This window comes from Varanus komodoensis, unplaced genomic scaffold (assembly GCF_004798865.1).
Source record: "Varanus komodoensis strain SLA01 unplaced genomic scaffold, ASM479886v1 scaffold7_3, whole genome shotgun sequence".
Taxonomy (NCBI): Eukaryota; Metazoa; Chordata; class Lepidosauria; order Squamata; family Varanidae; genus Varanus; species Varanus komodoensis.
The window spans coordinates 14282426-14308681 of NW_025336480.1; the positions used below are offsets into that span (position 1 = coordinate 14282426).

General features: G+C 37.7%; 1 protein-coding gene across 5 annotated transcripts in view; it reads right to left on the reverse strand.

Annotated features, from left to right (window-relative positions):
• FAM13B (family with sequence similarity 13 member B) overlaps positions 1-26256 on the reverse strand; it is a 58723-nt gene that overhangs the window by 12990 nt on the left and 19477 nt on the right. For 3 of the 5 annotated variants that reach the window (XM_044454683.1, XM_044454680.1, XM_044454684.1), the window contains 11 exons: positions 25546-25706; positions 19982-20023; positions 16992-17138; positions 15848-15974; positions 12486-12550; positions 11236-11290; positions 10710-10854; positions 8087-8152; positions 6406-6613; positions 1674-1806; positions 280-361 (listed from right to left, as the gene is read on the reverse strand). In XM_044454683.1, coding sequence (XP_044310618.1) covers positions 280-361; positions 1674-1806; positions 6406-6613; positions 8087-8152; positions 10710-10854; positions 11236-11290; positions 12486-12550; positions 15848-15974; positions 16992-17138; positions 19982-20023; positions 25546-25706 — 1231 coding nt within the window. The remainder of the gene's footprint in view (positions 1-279; positions 362-1673; positions 1807-6405; positions 6614-8086; positions 8153-10709; positions 10855-11235; positions 11291-12485; positions 12551-15847; positions 15975-16991; positions 17139-19981; positions 20024-25545; positions 25707-26256) is intronic. The other 2 variants (XM_044454681.1, XM_044454682.1) reach the window with 2 other exon arrangements.

Below are 26256 nucleotides of genomic sequence, written 5' to 3' on the forward strand. Positions count from 1 at the left end.
GTATTTTATTGTGTTGTAAGCCGCCCCGAGGCTTTGGCAAGGGGCGGCATAGAAATGTTTTAATAAATAAATAAATAAAATAGACAACTATCCTAGAAAAACCCATGGATTCTCTGGGTAGGTTGTCTGGGGGAAAAAACCCAACTCACCCTGTACAAATGTACAAGCCACATTTATTTTTGGAAAGTAGATCAAGATTCTGCAATTATTTCTCTAAAATGAAGGCTATGGAAATGTGCATAAACCGTCTGTTTCTTAAGATGGAAATGAATCTCTTACCTTTTATTTGCTTTTTCAATTTGGTAAGCTCTGTCATCCACTTTAAAACCTTTGGGTTTGCTGCAATATCTGAATATGAGGGCTGCAAGCAGATATTTATAAACATTAATGTGCTTGAATTAGCCTGGATTTGCCATTGGAAAGGAAGTCCTCCATGCCCCTTAATGGACAAAATCAGCAACAGCAGCAAAACTGAGCCCTTGATTTTTAATACAGCCTAGCATGCAGCTTCATTGGCCACAACCCTTAATTTCTCCAACTCAGTCAGTTGCCATGATAATTTAATGAAGATAAAGATAAGGTTGCAACACACTAAGAAACTATGTCTCTTGTGAAACGGATAATATTAGTTATGCATCCCCTAGCCATGTGTAGATGGCATCACGGTTAAGTTAAAAGGCCACTATGATGAGCTTAGGCACTATATACAGATTATCATAATCAAGCTTACAGTGAAAAGGACTGGGCCTGAGGGAGGAGACTCCATAGCTACATCTTGTGGGAGAGCTTTAAAAAAAAAAGGGGGGGGGACACTAGAAAGAGCCAGCGTGGCATAGTAGTGTTTAATTCCATGATCAGTTATGAACAGTCGATTTTCAGCCAGTCATTCACTCAGACCAACCTCACAGCATGCTTGTTAGGATACACAGGAACAGCTTTCATACGCTCTATTCTGAACTCCTTTGAGGAATAGTGTATCTCCTCGTCTCTCTCTCTCTCAGCTATTATACACCAAGACACTCATTTGTTTCATCATGCTTTCATTTTCACTTTCCTGTCATACAGCAGCAACAAGATGTTTTGGTGGAGGATTTCAGATATCCTTGGAATGGTTAACATAGTATTAATAAACATGCTTTGTATATATAAATATCATGCCAACACTAGAGCAAGTCTATTTGCTGAGTTGGAAAACAGTTTGACATTGAATGAGTAATAAATGTTCATGAATAAATATACAGTTTCAATAGTACTTTAGTTCTTCAAGGGAAATGTTAGCTTTTCAAGGTTGTGGCTTTTTTTATCAAATCAGAAAATGTTTATTTGAGCATGTATGTCATCAAACTGTTTGCAAATCTACCATATGCCAATAAAAAGATAGCAATCAACAGTTGCTATGAATAGCATAGCAAGTTAAGTTTAATTTCATCCAAACAATAAGTGGAAAGCAGAGGAGTTATTAGCTGAACCTGTTTTGTGGGCAGCGAACTCTTCTCTCAGGTTACCTACTGCACAGATTAGTATACATTCCAACTATTAATTCCTGTGTAACAATCCAGTATGGAAGATAATTTCTAAATTGTTTAGGGCACAGAATGAAATGGGCTGTTTAAAGTACCAGGGCACAGCTGGAAGATCAAATGTTTTGAGTATTCAATAATAAAATAGCTTACCTTGAAGTGTTTGTCTTTTTCAAATTGCTCCTCAAATTGCCTTATTTTTTTCTGCAACTTTTTGACTAGTTGATAAGGAGTTTTTTCTTCCCTTCTGTCATCCTTAGAGCTACTAAATGATGCTCTTCGAGTTCTGAATGTAAAAAAGATGGAGATTTTGCATGTTTTATACACATAATATAAAATAGGCAAAACAAACAAACGAACAGCAGCAAGCAGGTGCACATTTCCAATTCCTTCACCAAACCCACAGAACAACCAGAACAAAACAGTCTCACCTGTTAACTTCTCCTCTCATGCAACACTGTCACTAATCCTCATTATAAGGTTGTACTTTACTCAAATGAGAACAAGGCAGATAAAAAAGCTGTTAGTCAAGTGCCTGAATCTCTAATAAAAGCTACCCCCTTGCCAAAAGCTGATTCCTTCCAAAAGCTGAAAACCATAACATCTAAAAGAAGTATTAAACGGACAAACCCTTTTCTATAGGGAAAAGCATAGCTCTTTCACAACAGTTTTAAAAAGTGATGTGTAAAAGCAATGGCAGAATATATAACTACCATCTCTGACAGCATATCAAATTCATTAATACACAAATTTGATATATTGCAGTGATAAGTGGAACAAAAGTTTCAAGGCTCATTGATACTCTTATATTTGCAATAGTATTTTTATGCAATTCACTTCAACTGAAAGGTAACAATTCAGTTTCAAGATTAAAGGTTCTTGTAAGATGTCATTGCTATATTTTATGTAAGAAACAGGAAATCAAACTGGAGCATGAATGTTCCTGAGACAATTTCATTGCACTCCTATCCCTATTCCTCCATTTATTGTGTTCTCTCTTCTCTCATCTACCTTAAGTGTAGATGTGACTTTCAGCACACAGCTCTCCTATTTTAAAGATCATCTGAAATGCTCTTTTTCAAGTCAAGCTACATAAAGCCTGTCTAAAATTAGGCGTCTGATCAGGCTAGAGATTCAGTCTTGCTATGCTCTTGTTTCTCTGGATTTCTCTATTCTAAGATGAGTAAATACTACATAGTTTGAGTTTTCTTCAAGTTGTATATTTATACTATATCTAAGAATAGTTCTACGGCTCGAAAGAAAGTTGAAAATCTTCCTGCCTTCATCACTGCCTCTCTGATTCTAGCTATATTTTTCTTATTACTTATGGAGATAACTTAATAAGTCAATGGTTAGAAAGCTGGACCTTGCATCTGAATCCCGTTCTCAACTTTATTTCTGCATACCTGAAAGTGCGACAATCTCATCTACTTAAAAATTTCATCTCAGCACTGTCATCAATTTACTCTTATTTTGTTTCTGTCTGGTCTAAGTTACTCTATGTATAATATACTAATGAAGATGCCAAAGAAAGCCAGTACCTGTTTCCTATTTCCAATTCTACAGGCACACACAAAGGTGATGACAATGAAAGCTCATATAAATAGAATCAACAAATACCTATTAAAATAAGCACTATCCCATCTCAGAACTCTTTGAAGCTTGTTTGCCAATAATCTTTTCAGGTTTCCTTTCTTACCTCAAAATACTAGTACATGAAGCACAAAATGAAGGAAGTCTATTCACTAACTTCGTCTTTTTCCCCAGATAAATATAATTGCGGCTGCCAACAACTTCATCAGAAATAAGCTATCATTAGTACAAAATGAAGGACAATATAAGTAGCTGACCACAAGGCCAATAAAGGGTTATGTGTCTATAAATTTGCAATGCCTGGTTCTCCTACTAAATTTTGTTTGCTTGCCATTTTTGGTGGAGACAGGTATTGTTCTACCTGAATATATAAAAGAAGGTAGTTTCATGCCAATACTTGCCTGTAACAAATGGCAGCAATATTATGAGCAAATTGCCCTAAAAAGAGCAAAAGTATTTTGAACTTGCAAAAAAGCTGTCCAGATTTACAAAACAACCCATTATGGGTTGCTGTGTCAGGTGAACTGAGTCACTAAATTAAAACTGGCTACCTCAATGTATCAAAATGTTATTTGAGTGCAAGAAGCACTAGCTCAGTTTGCATGACAAAACGGGGCTCACTGTGTTTTGTTAAACAACTCATGCATAATGCTAAAACAAATCAGGGTTGATGTGAGATTTGTTCAAATAATTCTCAAATAAGCCACAGTGAGCAGATTCACACAACACTGCACTGTTGGGACATACAGCAGGATAAAGTGTGTTGCATAAACTATATTGCTGAGGCTAATTCTTGGTACTTGAAGAAAAATGTCACCCAGTCATTCCATGCTTCAAAATAGTGCCATTTCCAAACGTGCCCTGGACACAGTCCAGGGACAAATAAGGATTTCATGTTGTTGAAGACTGCATGCATCCCAGGGAATGAAAGAAGCAGAATCTTGAATTGCTTCTCTTAAGATACATTGTAGCCAAGGGATAATGTTCTGAGTAGATTAAGAAGTTGCTATCACCTATTGTAAACCAATTCAAGTGGCACTCAGCTTCAGTATCACACCTTGTGGGAGGAAGGGGTGGCACTAGCAGAGGCAGGTAACCTGAGTATTTTTGTTAATGCTGGCATTGCTGGCATGACTTGAGTTACCAAAACTGTCAAAAGAGATGTAGGCAAATATGTCGAGTTGTCTTCATGCTGCTTAGTAACTCAATCTTTCAGTAGTTAAGGAAAAAGGGCTTTTGAGAATAGAATTTCAGAAATTTATGCTGCATATAGAATACACAGTGGTTAACAAAATTTCAGAACCAGGAACAGAAACAAGCAGCAAAAAAGTAGAGATGCAGCATACGTACTGCTATGTGATATTTCAGAAACCAAGAAGAGCAGCTTCTTTGTGGCTGGTTCCATGAATTTAAACTTTCCCAAATAAATGAAAAAATGGTCATGGCTGAAAAGATTTTCCCTTCCTTTTAATAAGAACCACTCTGCCATAGATACATAGTGGAGAATTAAGTAGTAACCACTTCCCAACAACAGAAAAGTAACATAGAAAGAATGTCTTCAGAAAGAGTTCCTCAAACTTAATTCTTGTTAAATCACTCTTGCAACAATTAGACTTAGCAGAAAGGTGCTCTTCCCACCACACCAGGTAAGCACACATGGCAAAACTTTTCATCTGAAGTAGGAGACAATGAGTGACAGATCCCTGGCTTGAGATTCAGAAGTTTCTGACATCTATTCTGTGCAAGCACAGATGCCATGTACACCTGTAAAGCAGGACATGGTAACTTGTGGCTCTCCATATTTTTTGAACTGCAACTGCCATCATCCCTCACATTGCTGGATAGTAATAGGAAGGTTGTAGGCTAAAACATCCAAAAGGACAGACATTGCCCACCCATGATCTAAAGAGGCTACAAAGAAAAACAAACAAACATGCCAGTCTTTCATAAATTGTTTTATACCTCTAGCATTCTGAGGCAAGAACAGCTAACACCAACTTTGAAGTTCTACAGACCCAACAGCTAGACAGCTCTTTCAACAGTGCTTGAGTAGTGTCAGAATGGTAATGCAATATACACAAATACAGGCAAATGAGTTACAGAACGACAGACTCTCCAACAAAATATTGGGTAGTGGGTGATGGACTATTAAAATGATCCAGGGTTTGGAAACACTGCCCTATGAGGAGAGACTGAGAGAACTGGGCATGTTCAGCCTTGAAAAAAGAAGACTGAGGGGGGAATCATGATAGTCCTCTTTAAGTACCTCAAAAGCTGTCACAAAGAGGAAGCTGTATCTTGCACCCTGGTATCTTCTTGTCGATACCAGGGTGCAAGATACAGAATAATCAAGTCAAGCTTCAACAATCCAGATTCAGGTTAAATATCAGAAAAAGCTTCCTCACTGTCAGAGCAATATGACAGTGGAACCAGCTGCCTAGAGAGGTGGTGGGCTCTCCCATACATGAGACATTCAAAAAACAAACTGGACAGCCAGCTGAGTGGGATGGTATAAACAGTTGTCCTGAAACAGCAGGGGGGTTGGACCCAATGGCCTTCATGGCTCCTTCCAGCTCTACCATTCTTTGAGTTCTCTGAATTCTTCCATTTCAGAAAAACCTGAAGCAAATTTGTTGACAATTGTGGGTCATTCTCATATATAATTTTAAAATCCTCATAAGCAGAAAAGGATTCTTATGTAATGAAGTACAGTAATTCCAGGTTGCCAGAATGCAAAGCAAGCCCTGCCACCATTAAAATGCCTCAACTTTTGATCCTTCCCAGGCAGATGCCATATACTCAGGAATGCCTCTCTCTACACCTGTACTGCTGAATTTGCTTTACCTTTGGACTTTTGGGGGGAAAGGGTTTGATGACTGTGTCTATACTTACACAAGAACATAAGAGTATACTGGGATTTATAGTACACTGGTAATTCAACAACTGTTGAAATTTCCAGACTAAGTACATGAAAGAGTCAACACGTTCAGCATTTATTCCCAAGCATATTTCTTAAACAGAAACTTACTCAAATTCAGACCCCAAAATTCCAAAAGCTTTTCTCATGGAAAGCAAATCCTTCTTGTATGCATTTTCTCCTTTATTTAACAGAGTGATTTTCACATAGAAAAAAATTAGTCTTACAAAGCAATTTTATAAACCCTACGATCATCTTAATAGACATACCATGGCACACAGAATTGTTGTTAGAATTCCTCGACTGTGGGTAAACCAAAATGAGATAGAAAAAAATTCTCATGTAGGTTACTTGTGAACTGCATTAAATACATACCTAACAAAAGAAAGTGCTTTAGATGAAGGATCTATTTTGTCTGGATCATGCAGGAAACGCTGGCTTTGCCCAAAATCCAAACTCCGATGTGACAATATGGGATGAATGTCCTCTTCCAGAGGATGATTCATTCTTCCAGCTTGTGGAGAAAGCTGAGCTTCTCCAGATTCACTGTCTTCCTGCCAAGATTTAAAAGCAGGAAATGGCTCTACAAAAACAAAAATAGAAAACAAATGGCACTGGCATATTAGAGGGTCATAAAGAAAACCATGTGTGCACCCAATTCTTAGGCTTGTTTGCTATAACAGTGTGCATTATAAACAAAACAAATTGTGAAATGCACTGGAAAGCTACATGTCAAAGCAAATAAAAAATAAATAGCCCAATACACTCAAATACATACACAACAACCTAGTGAGTGTACCACTTGTGCATTTTATTGGCTCATTAACATGCATTAATTTATAGAACTGTACAAACTATACACTAAATTAGATACAGTGTGCATTTTGTTAAAATTCTGAAACAAAGAAGTGAATATGTTTAAACTACATGACCATAGAAACTTTATGTAAAAAGTAACAGATGGCACACTGAAATAGTTCAAGTGCAATATTAATTGCATCAATCCATCTTGATAAAGTCTTTTAGGTAATGGGTCTACCTTTACAAATTTTAGAATAGAAATAGGCCAATGTTTTTCCTTAAGTACAGTGCTAGGCAGAAGAAAGATTTCCAAATGTCTGGAACTTCGATTCCCAGAAGACCCTGTCAGCATGGCCAATGGTTAGGAACACTGGGAGCTAAAGTCCACATCAGATTTACTTTCAACCTACCCTCTTGTTTTCTATCACTTTCTCCATGTGTTTGTATATAGCAGGGGTGAGGAAAGTGTGAACCTGCAGATGCTAGTGCAACTCTTTGCAGAATTCACCAGCACAGCCAAAGGTGAGATATGATGGGAATTGCAGTCAAGTAATATATGGAGAGCTGCATGTTCCACATCTTTGATATATTAGAATAGCTCACTCTAGAATGATGCTGACGGAGAATAATTCTTTTCAAAGAAATTAAGAACTGAACAAAATTTCAGATCAGGAATTAAAAATAACTTTTTCAAATTCATGTTTCATAAAATTTGGAGATTACTGTTTATATTCCTTAACATGCATCTATCAGTTTTACCACTACCAAGATCAATAGGGCCATACAATCACTGTATTTTAATTTCCAGTGCAAATCTTATATTTAACAGCTAGACTCAACGTATAATGACCACAAAACAAAATGTTGACTGACCCACTTATACCTGCTTCCCACCGAATACAAAAATGCCTTTGACATTCACTTGCTTAAAGTACACAATGTTGGATTTAAAGAGACAGACAAGCATGTTCCCATGGTCTGAACATATGGAACTTTTCTACACAGAATCAGATCTTTGATCCATTTAGCAGAGTACTATCTACTCTGACTGGCAGCAACTCTCAGGCAGAAGACTTTCCCACCCTGCTATTAACTGGACATGCCCAAATTTGAACCTGGAACCTTCTGGTTGCAAAATATATGCTCTATCAATAAGTCATGGCCCTTCAGAAGGCAGCAGGTAAAAGGGTATTTTGAAAGCAACCATAAACCATGAAATAGGCAGATAACTAAATGTATGGCGAACCATACTTACCCTCCCCATCTCTCTGTAGATGCATTGTTTTGAAATCAATGAGGGGAAAAGTGATAGGGCATGGCGCTAATAAATGAAAAAATGGCAAAAAATACTGAAGTGAACACATCGCACAGTTAGAACAAACCATACATAACATGTAGGAAGTATAGCATCACAAGGAAAGTCTTCCAATTGACTCAGGGCCAGCTGTAACTATTCCAATGATGTAAGGTAGTTGAAATGTGCCCAGCACCAGTCAGTATTAGGCCCATTATTAATTAAAAGCCTTTCCAGAGGTGTTGGATCAGAGGTTACAAACAAAAAAGCCACATGCTTTTCCATGTTTTAGCAAAACACATTTTAAACAGAGGAGGATTTTACATGTAAGACAGATTCTGCTCACATTCGTTTAAAGGTAATAATAATCCAAACTGCAGGAAAAGTTCATAGCACTAAGGATTAAATTATTTGTGAACCTGATATATACATTTGTTTGAATCAGAGTAAGCTTTGATCACAAAACACTATATAAGCCTGGCTCTGCAAATCAGTGAACTAGACCTGAATCCCACAAGACTACATAGGAAATCCAACCTGTCTAATATAAAAGGCTTATCATACCAGAATTCAAATTGATTTCAACAAGGAAAGAAAGATTAAGCAAATCTAGTCCAGGATCCAAAGGACCATGCACATCTTCAAAGAGCACACTGGGTCTCTCAGTCCCTCCCAAGAGCAGACCCTAATATACCTCAGCAGCTCCCAAGCTCAGGAAATTATCTGGACCAGTAGGGACCAGAAAGGAAAACAGAGTTGTTAACCCAAACCTATTCTACCACTCTGGATCCTGCTCCTAGAATATAGTGTATATCAACAAACGAAGAAAGAGGGCTTACTTGTCCCAATCTTTTTTTTGAACTCTGACATTCCTATCATCTAAACAGCCTATGTTTTTAAAGTGAATATATGGCCATAACTTACATCTCTTAGCTTTTGACTAAGAAGAAAATTTAGAATGGAATTAACTACCTATTTAGCAACTGAGACCAAATCAAAGTTATTATTGGTAAGACGCTGGCTCAGCTCCATGCATTTGCTCAAATTGATGTGCTCTTTGGGTGCTGTTTTTAATCAATGATGTACATTTTTATTATATTTTAGTGTGTTGTTTTACTATTGCAATTGATTTTAAATGTAACATTTTTGGTTTAAAAAGGGGGACATGGTAAAAACCAAGTAAGTAAAACAAAGTCCTTCCTTCAAGTTCAAATCAATTACTTCTTGATTTTCAGCAAACAAAGCATGGATAGTTAAGATGGACGTGCATCTGGTTTGGTGGATTTCATGTACAAACTTATCCTTTCTTTCCATCAACCAAAGCATGATAGTTTACCCATATATCCAAAACCAGCAGTCAATGGTTTGACAATAACCATTATGTACTTAACACTCTGCAAGAACATACATGAATAACTGGGAGAGTGTATTTTATTCATGTGCACATACTTATAATGACAATACTTCAAATTGTATTATTCAAAACCATAATGGAAGGAAGGTTGTTTTTAATGTCTTTGTGTTCCTAGTGCACAATTAATCCTGTTTGCCCTGTGAGAATAATTAGAAGCATTTTTGCTTGTGCCATTCTAGAAAGATGAAACAAATACCCTGAATGTACAGTACTACAAAAAATGCTATTAATTTTAAATTGTAATTTATGAAACAGACCAGAATTAAGGTACAATATATGGATATTAATGCTGAGGCTAGCTGCATTATAAGTTTCCAATTGTTTAGTTATAAACTGGATGCATTTTTCTTCCAAGTATACATTAACAAATGTGTATGTTGTGGCCTTGGCAGCCAAAATGAAAAATGGTGGTTACCAAGTTCTTGCTCCTATGGCTGTTAAGTGGCTGAGGTGCTCCTTCTATATAGGTAAGAAGAGCAGGAAGTGTGTCAATGTTTGGGTTATACAATTGCACAGTGGGACCCCCGACCTCCCTTACCATGGTACAGGAAGGTAAGAAGCATCCTGGGTTGGTTTTTGCTTGGTTAATCCTTTCCTGTTCCAAAGCAGGAAATGATGACATGAAGCATCCTGGTTTTCCCTTGTGATTCTTTGTCCTAACCCTGGGGCTGGGAAGGGGGGCGGGGGGATCACCATACAAGTATCATGATGGCCCCCTCAACATCTGAAGCTCAAAGACTGGGAAGACGCACATCACATGGTTGCAGAACATTCATTATGCAAAGTACAAACTGAATTGTAGACAAATGTTTTACAAAGTTGTTTTATCAACATTAAATTCACACAATTTTGTATATAAATAGTAGGATCTGACTGGATATTTTATCTTTGGGCAAACTGGTTTTTCCTTGTTTTTTTAGGCTGAAGGGCCTTTTGCATGATAACCTGAAATCTCAAGCCCTACAAATATAACGTTCATCGTTCTAGCCTTTACACATTGTTCCCTTTACACATTTCAAACATTTCAAACAACTCTGTACTTGTCCATATCTCAAAGTGCTATGAGATAAATAAAAATTAAGGATAGACAAATGTGAACTTCTGAAGGGCATGTATTTAAAACTTCAGAATTACTGACTTTTTCAAAAGTAGCAAGGGACTCTAGATTACCTTCCCATTTATCACCACCATTCACATTCTTCAAATCCAAATGTGGCACAGGAACACACAATGTTGCTTCAGGAGCATTATTTCTGTTTTTCAGTTCTTCTGATTCTGTTTTGACATTTGGATCACAAACCTTGCTAACAAAGTCCTGTAAATAAGTAACAAAGTTATTTTAAGCACTCTATATTGTAGTCAACAAATTTCAGTGTACAACATACACTTTATTATTTAGCATTCTACCCTATTTACAAAGAGAGCATGAATTTCAAGCAAACATTAAGCCAAAAATCCACATAAATGTGTTTCTTTCTGAACTCTAACACACGCAAGCAAATACATACAAAAATCATATAAAATGCATATTAACACTACACACAAAGCAAATACATGTAAAACACTGTATAAATTTAAAACTTAGGGATACACAGGGAATGCTCATACTCTAAGTGAAGGTGCAGATATAAGCATGAATACGTGTTCACAATTTGGGCTTAGGTTTACAAAGAACAATTAAGAAGCAAATTCTCACCAGACTCATGTGTGACGTCAATTTGCCGCCATCATCATATGATGTACAATCTTGCCTATAAACAGAGTCTTATTATTGTTTGAGCAGATTATTACTTCAAAGCATCTGTGAAGACAATTTATTCTTTTATACCACACAAATAGGCTCAACCCAGACATCACACAAACCATGGTTTGCATCAGTTGTACTTTTAACACCAAAGCATAGCATAACAATCAGGTAAGTCACTGATCAGAGCCACTTGTCTGCTTTCATTTGTCATACACCCAGCAATCCCATCTCTAGATGCTGTCATCTCTGAAGGTGGAATAAAAGCAAAGGTAAAAATTATGGTTTGTCAGTTTAGACTTCATGTCAAACCAGAGTTAGCAATAAACCTGATTTGCAAACACACTTAAAATAATGGTTTCTGGTTTGGAAGCTGACTGCAAACCATTATTTGTCCATTCTGCCTGCATGCTTAACAGTTAAATTTCCTTAACTGTGGTTTTTTTGGAAATGAGCCAGAAACTGTAGCAGGAATCAGGCTAGTCTGCACATTTGGGTTCAAAGGAATTTACACATGACAAAATTGTCTAAGACTCCAATTCTTGTATTTCAAATTACAAAACAGGCAGGTAGCTAGGACAGATGTTCTGTTCCAAAGCTAGGTCAGATACTAGGTTTCATACGGAATCAGTGTTACTTTTAGCTTGGTTTTTCCTTACTGCGGTAAAGCAATTTAGATGCCAGGAAGTACTTCCTGACAGTTAGGACTCCAAGGGTATGGAATGGGCTTCCACAGGAGGTGGTTGAGGCCCCATCGATGAGGGTGTTCAAGGACAGGCTAGACATGAACACGGTGGGAATGTCGTGAGCAGAGCCAGCTGGAGCCAGGGGTCAGACTAGATGGCCCAGGAGGCTCTTTTTGACTCGCTCTGTTTCTGTTTCTATAAATCACAGAAGTCCTGATTATTTAAAGCAATCTACCTACTTCCTCTAAGACAAAATAGGGGTGACAACAGCATTAACTTTGCTTTTAAAAGCTCTTGTTGTCTTCCAACTCTACACTTACATAAAATAGCTGCCCATTTTCTCTATTCTTCTAACAACAAATAGAAGTTCACATGCAAGGAAAACCAATGGATGAATTGCAAAAAATAAGAGTCTCTCTGCAGAAATGCCTTGATATGCATGAAATTGAGGGTATGAACAAAAGCTGCCATGCTCCTTTGCCTCCCAAATATTCTCATATATACTGAAATACGTACTTATCTCCAGCAGACTCTTTAGTTTCTCCTCCTCCAGCACATGGCTTCAACAATACACCCGCTTCCTATTGAAGGACAAACAGATTTTAGCATGATACCTCAACAACTGTGACATCCATCATCAATTCTTACTTTATATGTGGCTCAAGCCAACCTCAATGAGTTGCTACATTCAAAGTAGTTTGGTTACTTTAGGTTTATACAAACATGGCCAGAAACACAACATATCACAGAAATTAACATCTTAATACACCTTCCGTTTTTAGTGAATTTCTAAGCTTCTGGGAACACATTTTTAAATCTGGCCACTGAAACATGTTGAATGTAGATCAAACATGAGACTTGAAGATCTATAACAAAGTAATAATGACAAGCATGTTACAGGCTTGTCCTCAGCTTATGTAAAATGAATCATTCATTGGACTATCTAAAAGGTTCTATTAATCCTTGTTACTAAATAAAGCAGAAACACAGATCAAGTGAGATGCAAAGCTGCCGGCAGCATGTACTCATACTATCTAAAGCAATAACAAACACACAAACACATTTTGCTCATCTGTTAAACTCTACTACAAGATCGGCTCATTCTAGTTCTGAATCCACCAGTTTTCCCAGCAAGGGCCTTGAAACACTGGGGATTTGGTGGTGGGGACTAGTACCAGCAGTCCCTACTAAAATTACCACAGCTTGCCCAGACCTTGTTGATGGCTTGGAGAAAAAGGTGATAAAGCAATATATAAAGCTGCTTACCAAATTCTCATCAGTCTACAATGTAACTTGCTACCTGCAGCCACCAGATCTTCCAAAGGAGCTGAATGAGCTTCAAGTAAGACAACAGCCTAATAGTCAATTGATCTGTCTCCTTCTGACTCATGAAGTTAATTCCTATCCACCTCTTTTCTCCGTAGGCTCCCTGCTGACAATAGCTAGAGTGTAAGCCCCTTATGCAGGGACCTCTCTTCTCATTCTTTGTAAACCACCATGTACATGGATGGCGTAACAACTAGTAGAATATGCTGTCCCTTAAGATTATGGGTACTGCAGTACTGTAGCAATGAAACCTAATGTCAAGTAAGGAACTAAATACTGCCCTACCAGCCATATATTGCAGCATACAAGCATTTACAAATCTCCAGGAAACATGCAGTACAGATGGAGTGCATGGATACTTTCCCATGTGGTCTCAGAATGCAAATGTGTAGTGGTCAGAGTGTTGGTCTGGGAGTTGGGAATCAGGGTTCTAGCCCCTGCTTGGTCAGGAAGCTCAATGGGAAACTTCAGGCTAGTCATTTACTCTCAGCCTAACTGACTTCACAGAATTTTGATGATAAAATGGAAAGATTATACAAGCCACCTGAGTCTTGCTGGAAAAAAGATAAAACATAAACATAACTAACAACCAACCAAAGAAGCCCATAGAATCTACATGCTGCAAAATGACCCTTCCTTTCTTCATTTCTTTCCCTTCACCCATATGGATTTTTTAAAATTTAGCTTATCACACATGTCTTAAATAATACTGCTCAGTGTGTTGTATTACTGGTTTTTATCATTGATTGTACTGATCTTTGCTTTTACTTAGTATATCCCCTTTCCTATAGGGAGTTCAAATTATTATTTAAAAAATAATACTAGGATTTACAATGACATTTGTTTATAGTTGATCATTGTTACATTTGTAGCCTACCTTTATTCCTCTTGCAAGGAACTCAAGGCAGCGTACACAATCCTCCTCCTCTCCATTTCTCCACACAACAATAATGTGACATAGGTTAGGCTTAGAGTGGGTGAAGGCCCTAAAATAACCTAATGAGTTTTATGGCCAAGTGGGAACTAGATCCAGATCTTCCAGATTCTAGTCCAATGCTCAGACAACATCATGCTGCCTCCTATTTCCATCCCAAAAAAACCTCACGACACATCCACTTTTTCTGAGAGATTACTTGTACAAGCTTACTTATTTATCTATCATTTAATATTAAACTAGAGAACCATGATACCATTAACAGAAAAGATGCACACACACAATATGCTATCCAGCTAATTTGGTTGTTTGTGGAAACGAGGTTTTTGTTCAGATGCCAGTAACAAAACTACACGTAACTCAAATCATTGTGCTTAACTTATATGGAAAGCTTGGGAGGAAATGTATCATTTTTTGCAAACTTCAGAGAAGAGGGCTGCCAGTTTCACAACCTTCATTGCATGAGCATTCATGGACTTCATCTTGCCACAGTGCACTTAGCAAGACCAGGGCAAACATGACAGGAAGTCCATGAATGCTAGAGGCATATTCTGCTAGTGTTTGTCCCAAACCTAGCTGATAGTAGCAAAGTCACCAAGTAATCTAGGAGAACTAAGAGCATTGCCTTGTGTTCCCTGACAGAGTCAGAGACCTGATTTCCACCACATGACAACCCACAGTGAGTTGTCCACCTTGTTCGTGGCCCAACCTGCCATAGTAGCCTCAGGTATTATGTTAACCACACACAAGCAACCCTAAGAATGGCTTGTTGCTGTAAGTTAATTTGCATTGGCACAAATGCATGTATTAGTTAATGCAAATTTGTGCAAGTTTCCCCAAGAGTAGAAACAAGTTCTGGATGCACTTATCACTTCCAAATCTGCATTTTCACACTTTAGCCTCAGGGGACAGAGGAAATGTGTATTTTTTTGGTCTGGAAATTTTTTTAATTTAATTTTTCTAAACGTCAAAGCCCATAGCAGTTCTATATGCACAATTCTGTTCCTGCAGAGCAAGCAGTGATCTCAAAACTAAAACAGAATTGGGCACAAAAGTTAAATATATAAATAAGTACAACTTTTTGGTACATTCTTAGTTTAACTGTTAGAAAATTCTTTATGCATAGTGATCAGAAAGTGGAAGAAAAACTTCTTCCAGAAATGGGCAGTGGAAGCAAGGAAATAGACTATAGCAAACCAAGGAGTTCCTGATCATTTGACAGCAGCAATTTGTTGAATGATCAATTAAACAAACCACCATTATTTCTTATAAAGGTGGTTTATTTTGACATGCAAACTAGCCCAGAGTAGGGGTGGGGGAAGAAAAATTTGAGAAAATAATGGTCAGGGAAAGAAAAAATACTGTCTGCCTCCGAAGTTAGGCATGGAAGGAACTCTCATTCTCATTACCATACTCTCTGCCACTTGAGCTTAAGAAGTAAAACCTGGCCTGGAGACTCTCCTATACTAGCAGAGAAGGTTGTTTTTTAATTTTTAGTGATCCTGTCAGAATCATGTGTCTCATGTAGTCATGTTTACAGTTGCACCCAAATATTTTCATATTGTAGCCACAGGAAACAGAACAAGCGTGCACCAATGGAACACTGAACTATTCTTACCTGATAAATTTCTTTTTTGTCAGACACAGGCTGTACGACTTCATTGTCTAAATTAGTGCAATCCACTGTTTCAGAGCAGTCTCCAAGATTATCACCATCTTTAGTAACATTCCTTTCAGTATCATCCCTAATGAAACAATAAAAATCCAACTTGTGAATGTGTTGGAATGACTGAAAGTTAAAAATGTGCAGCAGCAAAGGTTTGTGGCAATGATGGTATCCTAGGATGAATGCAGTGAAATGAGGTTTAGAGAAGTCAGATCAAATGCATTCAGGAAATAACATTTATGGGGTATCAGTATCTTCAAATGGGTTGCTGTAACTTAATTCGTTGTTTATTAATGTTTATAGCTATACCCTTGAGATAAAGGGGCTTATGTTAGGTATATCCAAGACAAGAGGTTGTGGAATAGCCAAGAGAGAATACTATTCACACACTAAGTAAGGACATCTTGCTAGTAAGTAGTTTGGACCAACCATGGCAGAATCAGAAAGGTGCAGTCAAGTTAGCCAAGTTGCAGTATCTTTACAAATATTCAGATAACCCTCTAAACAGTATGCATCAGCTATCATAACACTGGAGAGCCAGTGTGGTATAGTGATTAAAAGCGCAGGTCTGGGGCTCAGGTGATCTTGGTTCTAGTCCCAACTGGGCCATGCAGCCAACTAGGTTATCTGGGCCAGTCACAAACATTCAGCCCAACCTACCTCACAGGGTTGTTGTTGTGGAGTTAAGATTGAAAGCAGGAGGGGAGAATGATGTAAGCTGCTGTGAGTTCTTTAGAAAAGAAAAAGGCAGGATAAATGCTTAAATCTAATAAATAAGCCAACTGCCCATCTCTCCCTCAAGAGAGATGCAATTGCACTTTGACACCACTTCCAAGAGAAGTGGATTCCTCCTCATCAGGCAGTAAATTGAGAAGGAACATTCAGCTGGAGTAACTGTTACATATGCCTTGTCATTCTAAATTATTATTAATTCAGTGCTAAAATTTAATTATTTGATTTTTATCCTGTCCCATTAGTCATAAGGCTCCCTGGGCAGGTTACAAATAAACACAGGTTACAATAATAGACTCTGTATTTTAAAGCAATTCCCCATTGTTTGCAGTTAAAAATGCTGTTTTATAAAATAAAATCTTACTGGTTGTTAGATCCTTCTTCATCCCCATCAATATTTGCATCATGGCACACCACTTGGTGTTGTAAATTCTTGAGATCTTGATCTATGCTGCTCTGCAGATCAAAGAGATGTTGTTCCACAGCTGCTCTAATTGTTCTTTCTAAGATGCTTTAAAAAGAAGTATTTTCATTACTATGATTGCTCAGGATAGGTTACAATCTCATTTTCCAACTTTCTACCTAGTAAGCCAAGGTAAAACTAAGCAAACAGACTTGAAAATTAGGGTGTTCGACACATTTCCGTGTACTTAAAACTTCACTGATTTTTGCTAGCCCACAAAAGTAATTTGTCTGGACAAGCAACACATAAATAACTGTCAACTAGTATATCCATAATATATTTCTAACAGATTATCTATTAGATTGACCTTTTTTGTGGTGACATTTTGTTATTTATTTATTTATTTAGAAAATTTCTATGCTGCCCCATTCGCCAAAGCCTCGAGGCGGCTTACAAATAAATCAATTAAAATACAATAAATTAACAGTATCTAGCCACATAAAGATTTCACCCTATTAACCTTTTTTTAAAAAGCAGCTGTGGAAAGAAAGGACACTGTAACCTATACAATTAAATTTAATACAGTCTAGCAATCTAGCATGCTTCTAGATTTCTGCTAGGCAGGATTTTTTAGAATGCTTTGAAAGAATGTTTATGACTGAATCCAGTTTTTATTTCCACCATGGTATTACTGTTTCAGGCCTTTTCTAATGGCCTGTTTAAGTTCATTAATGCAAAGGATGATTGAGTGGAAGATGTCCATCAGAGTCACATAAGTGTTAGTAATCATGTCTTACTGAACTTACTATGAGCTATTGCACCACAGGCACCGTCCTTACACCATTGCTGAATCATTCAAGCCCAAGGATTATGGGTTTTGTAAGGGTTAAAAAGTCCTCTCTGACCACGTAGACTGTTTCAGGGTTTTGCAAGATTTACATAGCACATTTTCTCCAAGTTCAAACTATACAACAAGTTATGACCTGAATCGAGAGCCAGTGTGGTGTAGTGGTTAAGAGCATGCGACTGGGACTCAGGCGATCTGGGTTCGAGTCCCCGCTCAGTCATGGAGCCAACTGGGTACTTTAGGCCAGTCACAGACTCTCAGCCCAACCTACCTCACAGGGTTGTTGTTGTTGTTGGGGGGGTAAGATGGAGGAGGAGAAATGATGTAAGCTGCCTTGAGCCCTTTGTAGGAAAAAGGCAGGCTATAAATTGAAAAATAAAAAATAAAAAAATATATTCAAAATGTCTTCCAGCATGCACTGCATGCTATAATAACTACAGTGGAATGTCTGATTATGTGAACTTACAAAGTGGAATTCATTTTTATTTTATTTAGCTTTCTTTATGCCTACTTCTAAATAACTTGCATTTGCTTTTCTTAAATTCAGTCAATTATTCCCAAGGTACAACAGTGGTACCTTGGCTCACAAATTTAATCCGTTGCAGGACTCTGGTCGTGACCCAAATTGGTCATGAGCCAAGTTAAATTTCCCCATAAGGTTCAATGTAAATAAGGTTAATCCATTCTGTAACCATTTTTTAAATCAGAAAAATGTGACTCAAAGTGACAACAACAAAGATCGTGGCCATCTCCCCCTCCCCTCAACCTCAAGCACAAGTGCGGCCATCTCCCTGAGCCCCCGCCCCCCCCCAGCACGACCGAGATCGTGCCTGTCATCCCTGCAGGCGCCCATCATCCCAGAGCACTGGGGGATGGAGAGGAGACAGGCGTGATTGCGGGCGCACTGGGGGTGGGGAGATGGCCTCGATCGCTGTTCCGTTCGTGCAGGGAAAGTGTGCCTGGTCAGAGGTGCACTGCTGCAGGAAAGACAGGCAGAATCTCAGCCATCTCCCCCGTGGCTCTGCTTTGCTGCTCCTGTCTTTCCTGCAGCAGCGCGCCTCTGATCACAGAGGCCTTCCCTGCACGAAAGCAATTGCGATCTGTGATCAGAGGTGTGCGGCTGCACTAAAGATGGGTGCAGCAAAGCAGAGCCGTGGGGGAGATTGCCGAGATTCTGCTTGTCATTCGTGCAGCCGTGCGCCTCTGATCACGGACGCCTTCCCTGCATGAAAGCAACTGCGGTCGTGGCCATCTCCCCACCGGGGGGGGGGGGGGGAGATAGCTGCGATCTTGGTCGCCACCCAAAGCAGTGTTCGTGACCCAAGTCAAAATTTTTCATTAATTTTTGTTCGTGACACAATTTGTTCGTGAGCCGAGGTACCACTGTATAGTGATATTTGAAAGATAATTAACATATGTCCAATATATCTAAAATATATCTAAAATTTGTCATCTTCAGACCAGAATGTCAGTGTCTGAACTGATGCATGCCATGAAATATTCTGAGTGCTCAAAGTACAGGTAGCAGCAACAAAACACTGGCAAACACTGCAGTTTGTGTAGAAGTAAATAAATGTTCAGTTCGATAAAGAGGAAATCCTTGAACAGAGTACAAGGAATGAGAAGGCTGACAAGCTCTTTGCAAGAAAGGCCACACAGAGGCAGGACTAACAAGAGGTGACATCATAAGATGCACCCTATGAGTCTACCTACGTCAGAAAAAGTAGCAGTTACACTAACAAATAGGGAAATAAATGATGTATTTTGCACACAGTGACTTGGGGGAAGGAGCTGCAAAACAGGGATAGCATAGGAAGAAAGCAGGGCTAACGGAAAGGCTTTAAAATTAGGGTATGTGCCCTGAGAAAAAGGATGCAAGGTAATAACATATTATCTAGAGGATCACAGAGTGTGGGTTAGGGACTGGGGCTGAATTTCATATACGAATTTAACTAGACATTCCATTAATACCTGCAAGTTTCTTGCTATATTGAAATCGGTCAATGTTTATCCTTCCAAAGCATAAAAGGGCAAAGCTTTCATAACAGAATACAGACAGTGCAATCATGAATGCTTTCTATTTCTTTAGGGAACTTATACTTACTCTGCAGAGGCTGGCAAGATGCTTAAGGGGGAGAGATGAGCACTGCAATAAAAAAGAAATGTTTCCCTTTGCCACAAAGAATTTCTACACAAATACCATAGTCTGGATAAATTATAGTAGGTTTTTTTTAACCATTGTGCATATCTTTAGGTGAAAGAGAACAATACAAGTAACAAATTACAGCCATACCACTTGGACTCAACTCCAAATTATCAAAAGCTCAGGCAGGAACCATGTGGAACAACAACTTAAAAAAGAATTCCTAGACCTTATGGCAATCTCATACCTCTGAAGTTATGCTTGAGCATGGAAACTAGAAGAGAGCCAATAAAATGAGACTCAGTCCAGGTTATGTCAGAGGTAGTCTCAGTGAATGATTCTATTCCCCAGCTAAGTAATGACCAACCTGTTCTAGAGGGGGTTGAACTTCCCCTAAAGAATCAGATAAGTAGTTTTTGAGTGCTTTTAAGTCAGCACTGTCACTAAAGGCGCAAGTGGATTTGGCAGCAGAAAGCATCTTTTACCAGCTTAGGCTGATATACCAACTATGTCTTTATCTGGACAGATATCATCCAGGTGCAGCTATCCATGCTCTAGTAACCTATCACCTAGATCACTGCAATGCATCAAAGATGGGCTGCCTTTGAAAAAAGAAAACTAGTATTATGTGTTAAGTTCAAATGTAGGAGTTCCACACTCAGCTTGTGCCTCTACTATAATCATTGGCCTAACAAATGAATCAAGGTTCTGAATGGGAAATATTATGCCACTGGTTTAATAAAAACTGTGTTTGATGCCTTTGACCCAAATCAACAAATACGATACCTTATTTAACAGTCTCTAGACTTATGGATGGAATTTTAATAGGAGGTAAATTTGCAAGAGTTTAAGTTCTATCAAGGAATGATAAAGGCAAAGTTTAACTATTAAACAATTGTTTCATATAGGTATTGAAGCCTTTCAATTATTGACTGTATGGAGGTATCATAATGTCATTAGAAACTAAAAATTCTACTTGATCTAGTTATATTTTACAAAATAGCAAGATTTTTACTATAATTTCCAGAAAATGTGAAACCATGGTTAGAGAAAATGGTCTCTCAACCAATCTTCTTTTTTTCTGGAAATAACTAGACTTTTGGGGGAAAATGGAATATAAAGTATGTATACTTTATCACTTCTAAACCAAATACACTATCTTTAGAACATAGAATAAATCAGGTTGAAACCAGCTATGTACGCAACATAGTCCCCACAGATGCTAGAAGAAAGGTTAGTATTCTTCAATACTCCCTTGCTGTCACCTGCAAAGCTTCCCACAATGTCCCACAGGCACAAAGCAGAGGGAGTATATATTTCACAAAGATGAAGGTAAAAAGTGTCAGTGACACAGTGTGCAAAACTCTGTCCAAAGAGCAGACTAGCCAGTGTCCATACATTTTGGTTTAGTTCACTTGCAAACTAAAGAGAAAAAATAAAGGTTGGCTTTCCTCCCTTCCTGTCAGTTTTTGAATTAAGTAGCAGTGCTGGTGCCGATTGTTAAAAGAAAACACCTTTCCTTCTTCACAAGATCATGGGGGATAAAAGGAAAGAGCTTAATTAAAAACCAAGGTTTTTGGCAGAAGTTTGCCAGATGGGGAAGAAACCCTAATTATTGACATGAATGCAAGTGGATTTACTAAAAACACCAAGTTGCCTTAAGTCAAACTGCTGTTTCATCTAGCCCAATATTATTTACTATTATCCATAGGTAGCGATGCTTAGACAGGAATCTTCTGCAGTTACACCTGGGAATGCAGGGAAGAACTTGGGATTGCTCATGTACCACTATGGTATGAATCTTCCCTAAGGAAAGCTAATTTAGACTAAGTCTGACCCTGCTCCAACGTTATTTCATCTTTAACATGCCAAACTGTTGTCAAGTCACCTTCATCTCTGTGAAAAATTACTTGTGACAAAAAATTAAGTAGGCATTTTTCTGGCTAAACCCATACTTCCCTGCCTTTTGGGCTGATTCTGAATGTTCTTTTCCAGTCTTTTATATTGCACTTTTTCTGCAGCATCATTATACAGAAAGTTGGTGGTAAGGGTACCACCTACTCCTTTGCTATATAAGCAAGATATGAAAAAAGAAAGGGGGAAAAGTAGAGAATGGAAGAGCCAGGGAATTGATCAAAAAGAAACAAACATCATCATACAGTGAAACATCTGAGACGAGACAAAAAGTAGAGGAAGCTAGGAAAGAATGAAAAGGGCACCAAATAGTTTCTGGAGACCAAGCAGAGCAAAAATTAATGGAAATTTCAAAAGTGAGTTGAGAGCCCAAGATAGGCTTAAATAACAGTCAAGGAAACAAATGAAAGATCTTTTGCCAGTCACTGTAATCAGTGGGGCTCAACACTGGAAATAGATTATAATATGAAAGTATGAAAAGCAATCTGATCATCTATCTGTAAACAGTTCATTAGCTGTGCTATATTTATTTGTGCAGAAGTACAAGTCAAGATTTTCTTGTTCAGGCACAAAGTGGTCAGGGATGTCACTAGTTGCTCTTGCTTTACAATATAAATACTGTCAATTTATAAATAAGCTCTCCTCCCTACTGTGTCTATCTTATACTTGACAGAATACCTGCATTTTCACAACTCTTATAGAAAAAAGAAACTGTAACATGAACAATCTCCTAATTCATGAAATGTTTCAATATACTGCGATTTTTCTTTGGTGAGGTAATTACAGAGTATACTACATTTTGTTTTAGTAAAAGGTACAAGGGATCAAAACAAAGGATTGAGAGAGCAAGCGGTTTTAAGCAAAATTTAGGGTTAAAATATGAGTACTTTATTAAAAAATACTTTAATCAGTAGCTAATTTATTATGTCTTATAGTATACAATATAATTATTGCAGACTGAATATTAAAGATGTAATCTTTTATATAATTGTGCAAAATTAAGGAAAACTGAGGTGGGGGGACAAAGCAAATAGTAGTGAAGAATCTTACTGAATGTACTCCTGTGAGAAAGAGGAATCAAGCTAATACAAAAAACCAAAAATGATAAGGACAATTATCCTTACTTGTGGGAATTTAGATATGGTGTTCTAAAATGTCCAAGCTGTGATACACATGGCACTAAATCTTCCTGTTCCCAACCATAGATAAACAAATTCTACAGTTTTCCCCAAAACACTCATTCATTGCAATGAAGATTTTCACAAAATTGTTTTGAAAAACACTTCTTCAAAGCCTGAAGAATCCTCTTACTACTTAATTTATCTCTAAACAATTTATCATAGATACCTAGGATGTCGTGCATTTTTTAATGTGTTGAGTTTAAGCTGATTCTATTTCAAACAGCAGCAGCATCTGGTGAACTATAGATGCAGAATGACACAGCAAGATACTAGCATAAACATTCTAAAATGCTGCTATTCTCTGGCAGCAAATTTAGATCTTCAAAAGCACTATTTTTAATAACAAATTAATGATACATTCACAAGTTCGCTTTCCTTAGATTAGCTCCTTCTTTAAATATCTACCTAATTACTGCATGCAAAGTATTTGATATCACAGAGCGTATCTTACAATCATTTATGTTTAGCTTTAAGTATTTCAATTTTATTAAACTATCCTTTTAAGTCCATTTACCTGTGCAGTAGAACTTTGCAAGCCATTCCAATTATTTTTGCTATTCCAAATGAGCACTTCATGTAAAAACACTTCATTTGAAAAACAAAACAATATGATCTATTCTGTTGGCTATTCATTCTGCTTGCCTGATTTCAATAGCTGCCTGTAAGATGGCACTGAAGTACTGCACTAAGCCCTGCAGTCTACATAGAAATAGACTGCAACATGAGGTCACTACTGACAATAAGCTGCCCAATCAACATGTTAGCTCTAGTATGCTTTACATTTTACTTTTTTCAGTGCAAGATGGTAGGAATCATGAAAACCCCTGATAGTATTTACCAAGTTCTAAGCACTTTTAAAAGGAAATGGAGACTATTCATAGGAGCTCATATTAATGGCATATATGATAAGTAAATAGTAAAGAACTCAGCAGGGTTCTGCTAAATTTCAATTATTCTCCACATCACAGTTCAGCCACAAAGAATGCAAGAACAATGGATTCAAAGTGCAACACCAGAAGCCTAAAGTAACCAAGAAAAGTTCTTAAAAGTAAACAATGGTGACCTATGAAACAAGCTGTTCAGATAACATAAGCTCTCTAGGCATAAGTGGCATTTTATGGCATTAAGAAATAAACACATACTATAGATGCTTTAAGAAATACTTCTGAAATATAGTTAATGGCTATAAGACTATAGTGTGGATAACTCTTTGTGGCATGAAACACCTTTTCCACAGTTTAGCAAAAACAAGGACTCCATATAGATCTGGTTCATAAAACGTAGCAGTCCACCATGGTTTAATTTACCCACAGGGGCTGTCACATCATGCCAAGCACCCATTCTGGAATTGCTTGTCAGGCACCTAGTTTGAGGATTAGGCAACCCTCAGATAATACAGACTTCCGTTAGGGTGCCACCTACATTTGTGCAACACAACAAGCCATGGTAAGTTAGTTGCCATGCAGAAATGTTGCCTTCAGGCACCAAGCGGATGCAGCAGCCCCAGCAGATAAATTAAGACAGAAAAATTGAGAAAGAAATATTGATTGCAATACATGAAGAACCAGGATGTGGAAACAAAAGTAAGTATAAGGAAATGGTATAGAAGAATTACAGTGTTGGCTTTTCCTGTATAAAAAACATATATATAATAATCAAGTTTATGGGCCAGTGATTTTAAATGATGAAATCCAATAGCTGGATATTATTCTTACAGTTGTATGTGCTCACTATCTCTACTTCCTAATTTAAATAACATTATTATTTTGAAGTTACATTAATTACGCCTTAAAACCTTACAAAATACTTATTTTTCTTTTTCATGGAATTTCTATATCCTGTAATACTGTTTCTATACCTAATAAAAAAAATTAAAACTTGTTATTTTTTTCCTTAACTTTAGACAAAACACATATTTCAATCAACAAACATGCCAGGTACACTATTGGGCATTTGAATTCTTAAGGAAATAAAAAAATGCAAAGAAGAACAGCACATTAAACTACTTCATGATCAGGGTCTTTGAACTTATAGACAAAGCACTAATAAACAGAATAGTTTTTCTATTCATTTTTGCTATGATTTTAATCACACAAGAAAACCAGGATGGTGTCATGACAGCAAGGTTGGGTTCACATGCAGGAAACTTGGATATGAGTCCTGTCCACGTTGTGAGGCTCAGTGTGCATCCTTGGGTATAGTGCTGTCCTTCAACCCAACTTCTCCCACAGGGTAATTTAAAAGCTAAGCTGTCCTTTTGTGTTCCTTAGATAAAATAAGACAGAATATAAAAATTCTCAAGGGCTGTTTTGAAAATGCTGTACAAGGACAATAAATCTCAAAAGCAAAAATTAAGAGGAATAACCATAACAAAAGAAATACTAAATGGTAGTTTATTATTAGTGGTGTCTATACAAAGAAACTTGATACCTTGTTGATGCTGAAACATTACATGACTCCAAGATGCTCTCCACCATATCTTGAGGCTCCATATCTTGCCTATATTCTGCGTCCTCCATGTTTTCTTCTTCTTCTGGCAGTTCTTCAGACTGCTCAAGCTTTATATCATCTTCATCCAACAGATCATTTATCTTTAAAATCCCACAAACACAACAGAAAGATCAAGCTTTCCCATACAGGCAGTTTATTAAATCCAAAGAGGAAAGTAAGCTCTACAAACAAACAACTTTAGCTGTATAAACAATGAGCTATAAGTAACTTAGGCTTTAACCCCAATACAGAAAAAAAATCTACTAAAAATCCTTTTTAAACCAATATTTTTCACAAGAGTCATATCACTAGCCCACTGAATACCTAATCCACTGGCCCTCTTAGCTAGAATGGTTACCCACTGAGATTGTTCAGCATGTGTGCAAAAACTCTTGCCTGAGGGCCTAATCTGCACCACTCAGCTTCAGGCCAGTAAACCACCTAGAATGCTTCCGCTGTTGAGTGGTACAGAAGTAAATAAATAAAACTTCTAAGGTCGCTCTCCAGGAGGCATGGCCTCCTAGAGAAGTCCCCTGAGGGAGGACCCCCCCCCCCCGCTTCTTATCTCCAATCTGAAAACTATATTCAATAATCAGGAATTCATTTGTCTTTATTTGACAGAATCAAGTGACTAGCACTCAAAACTCTAAT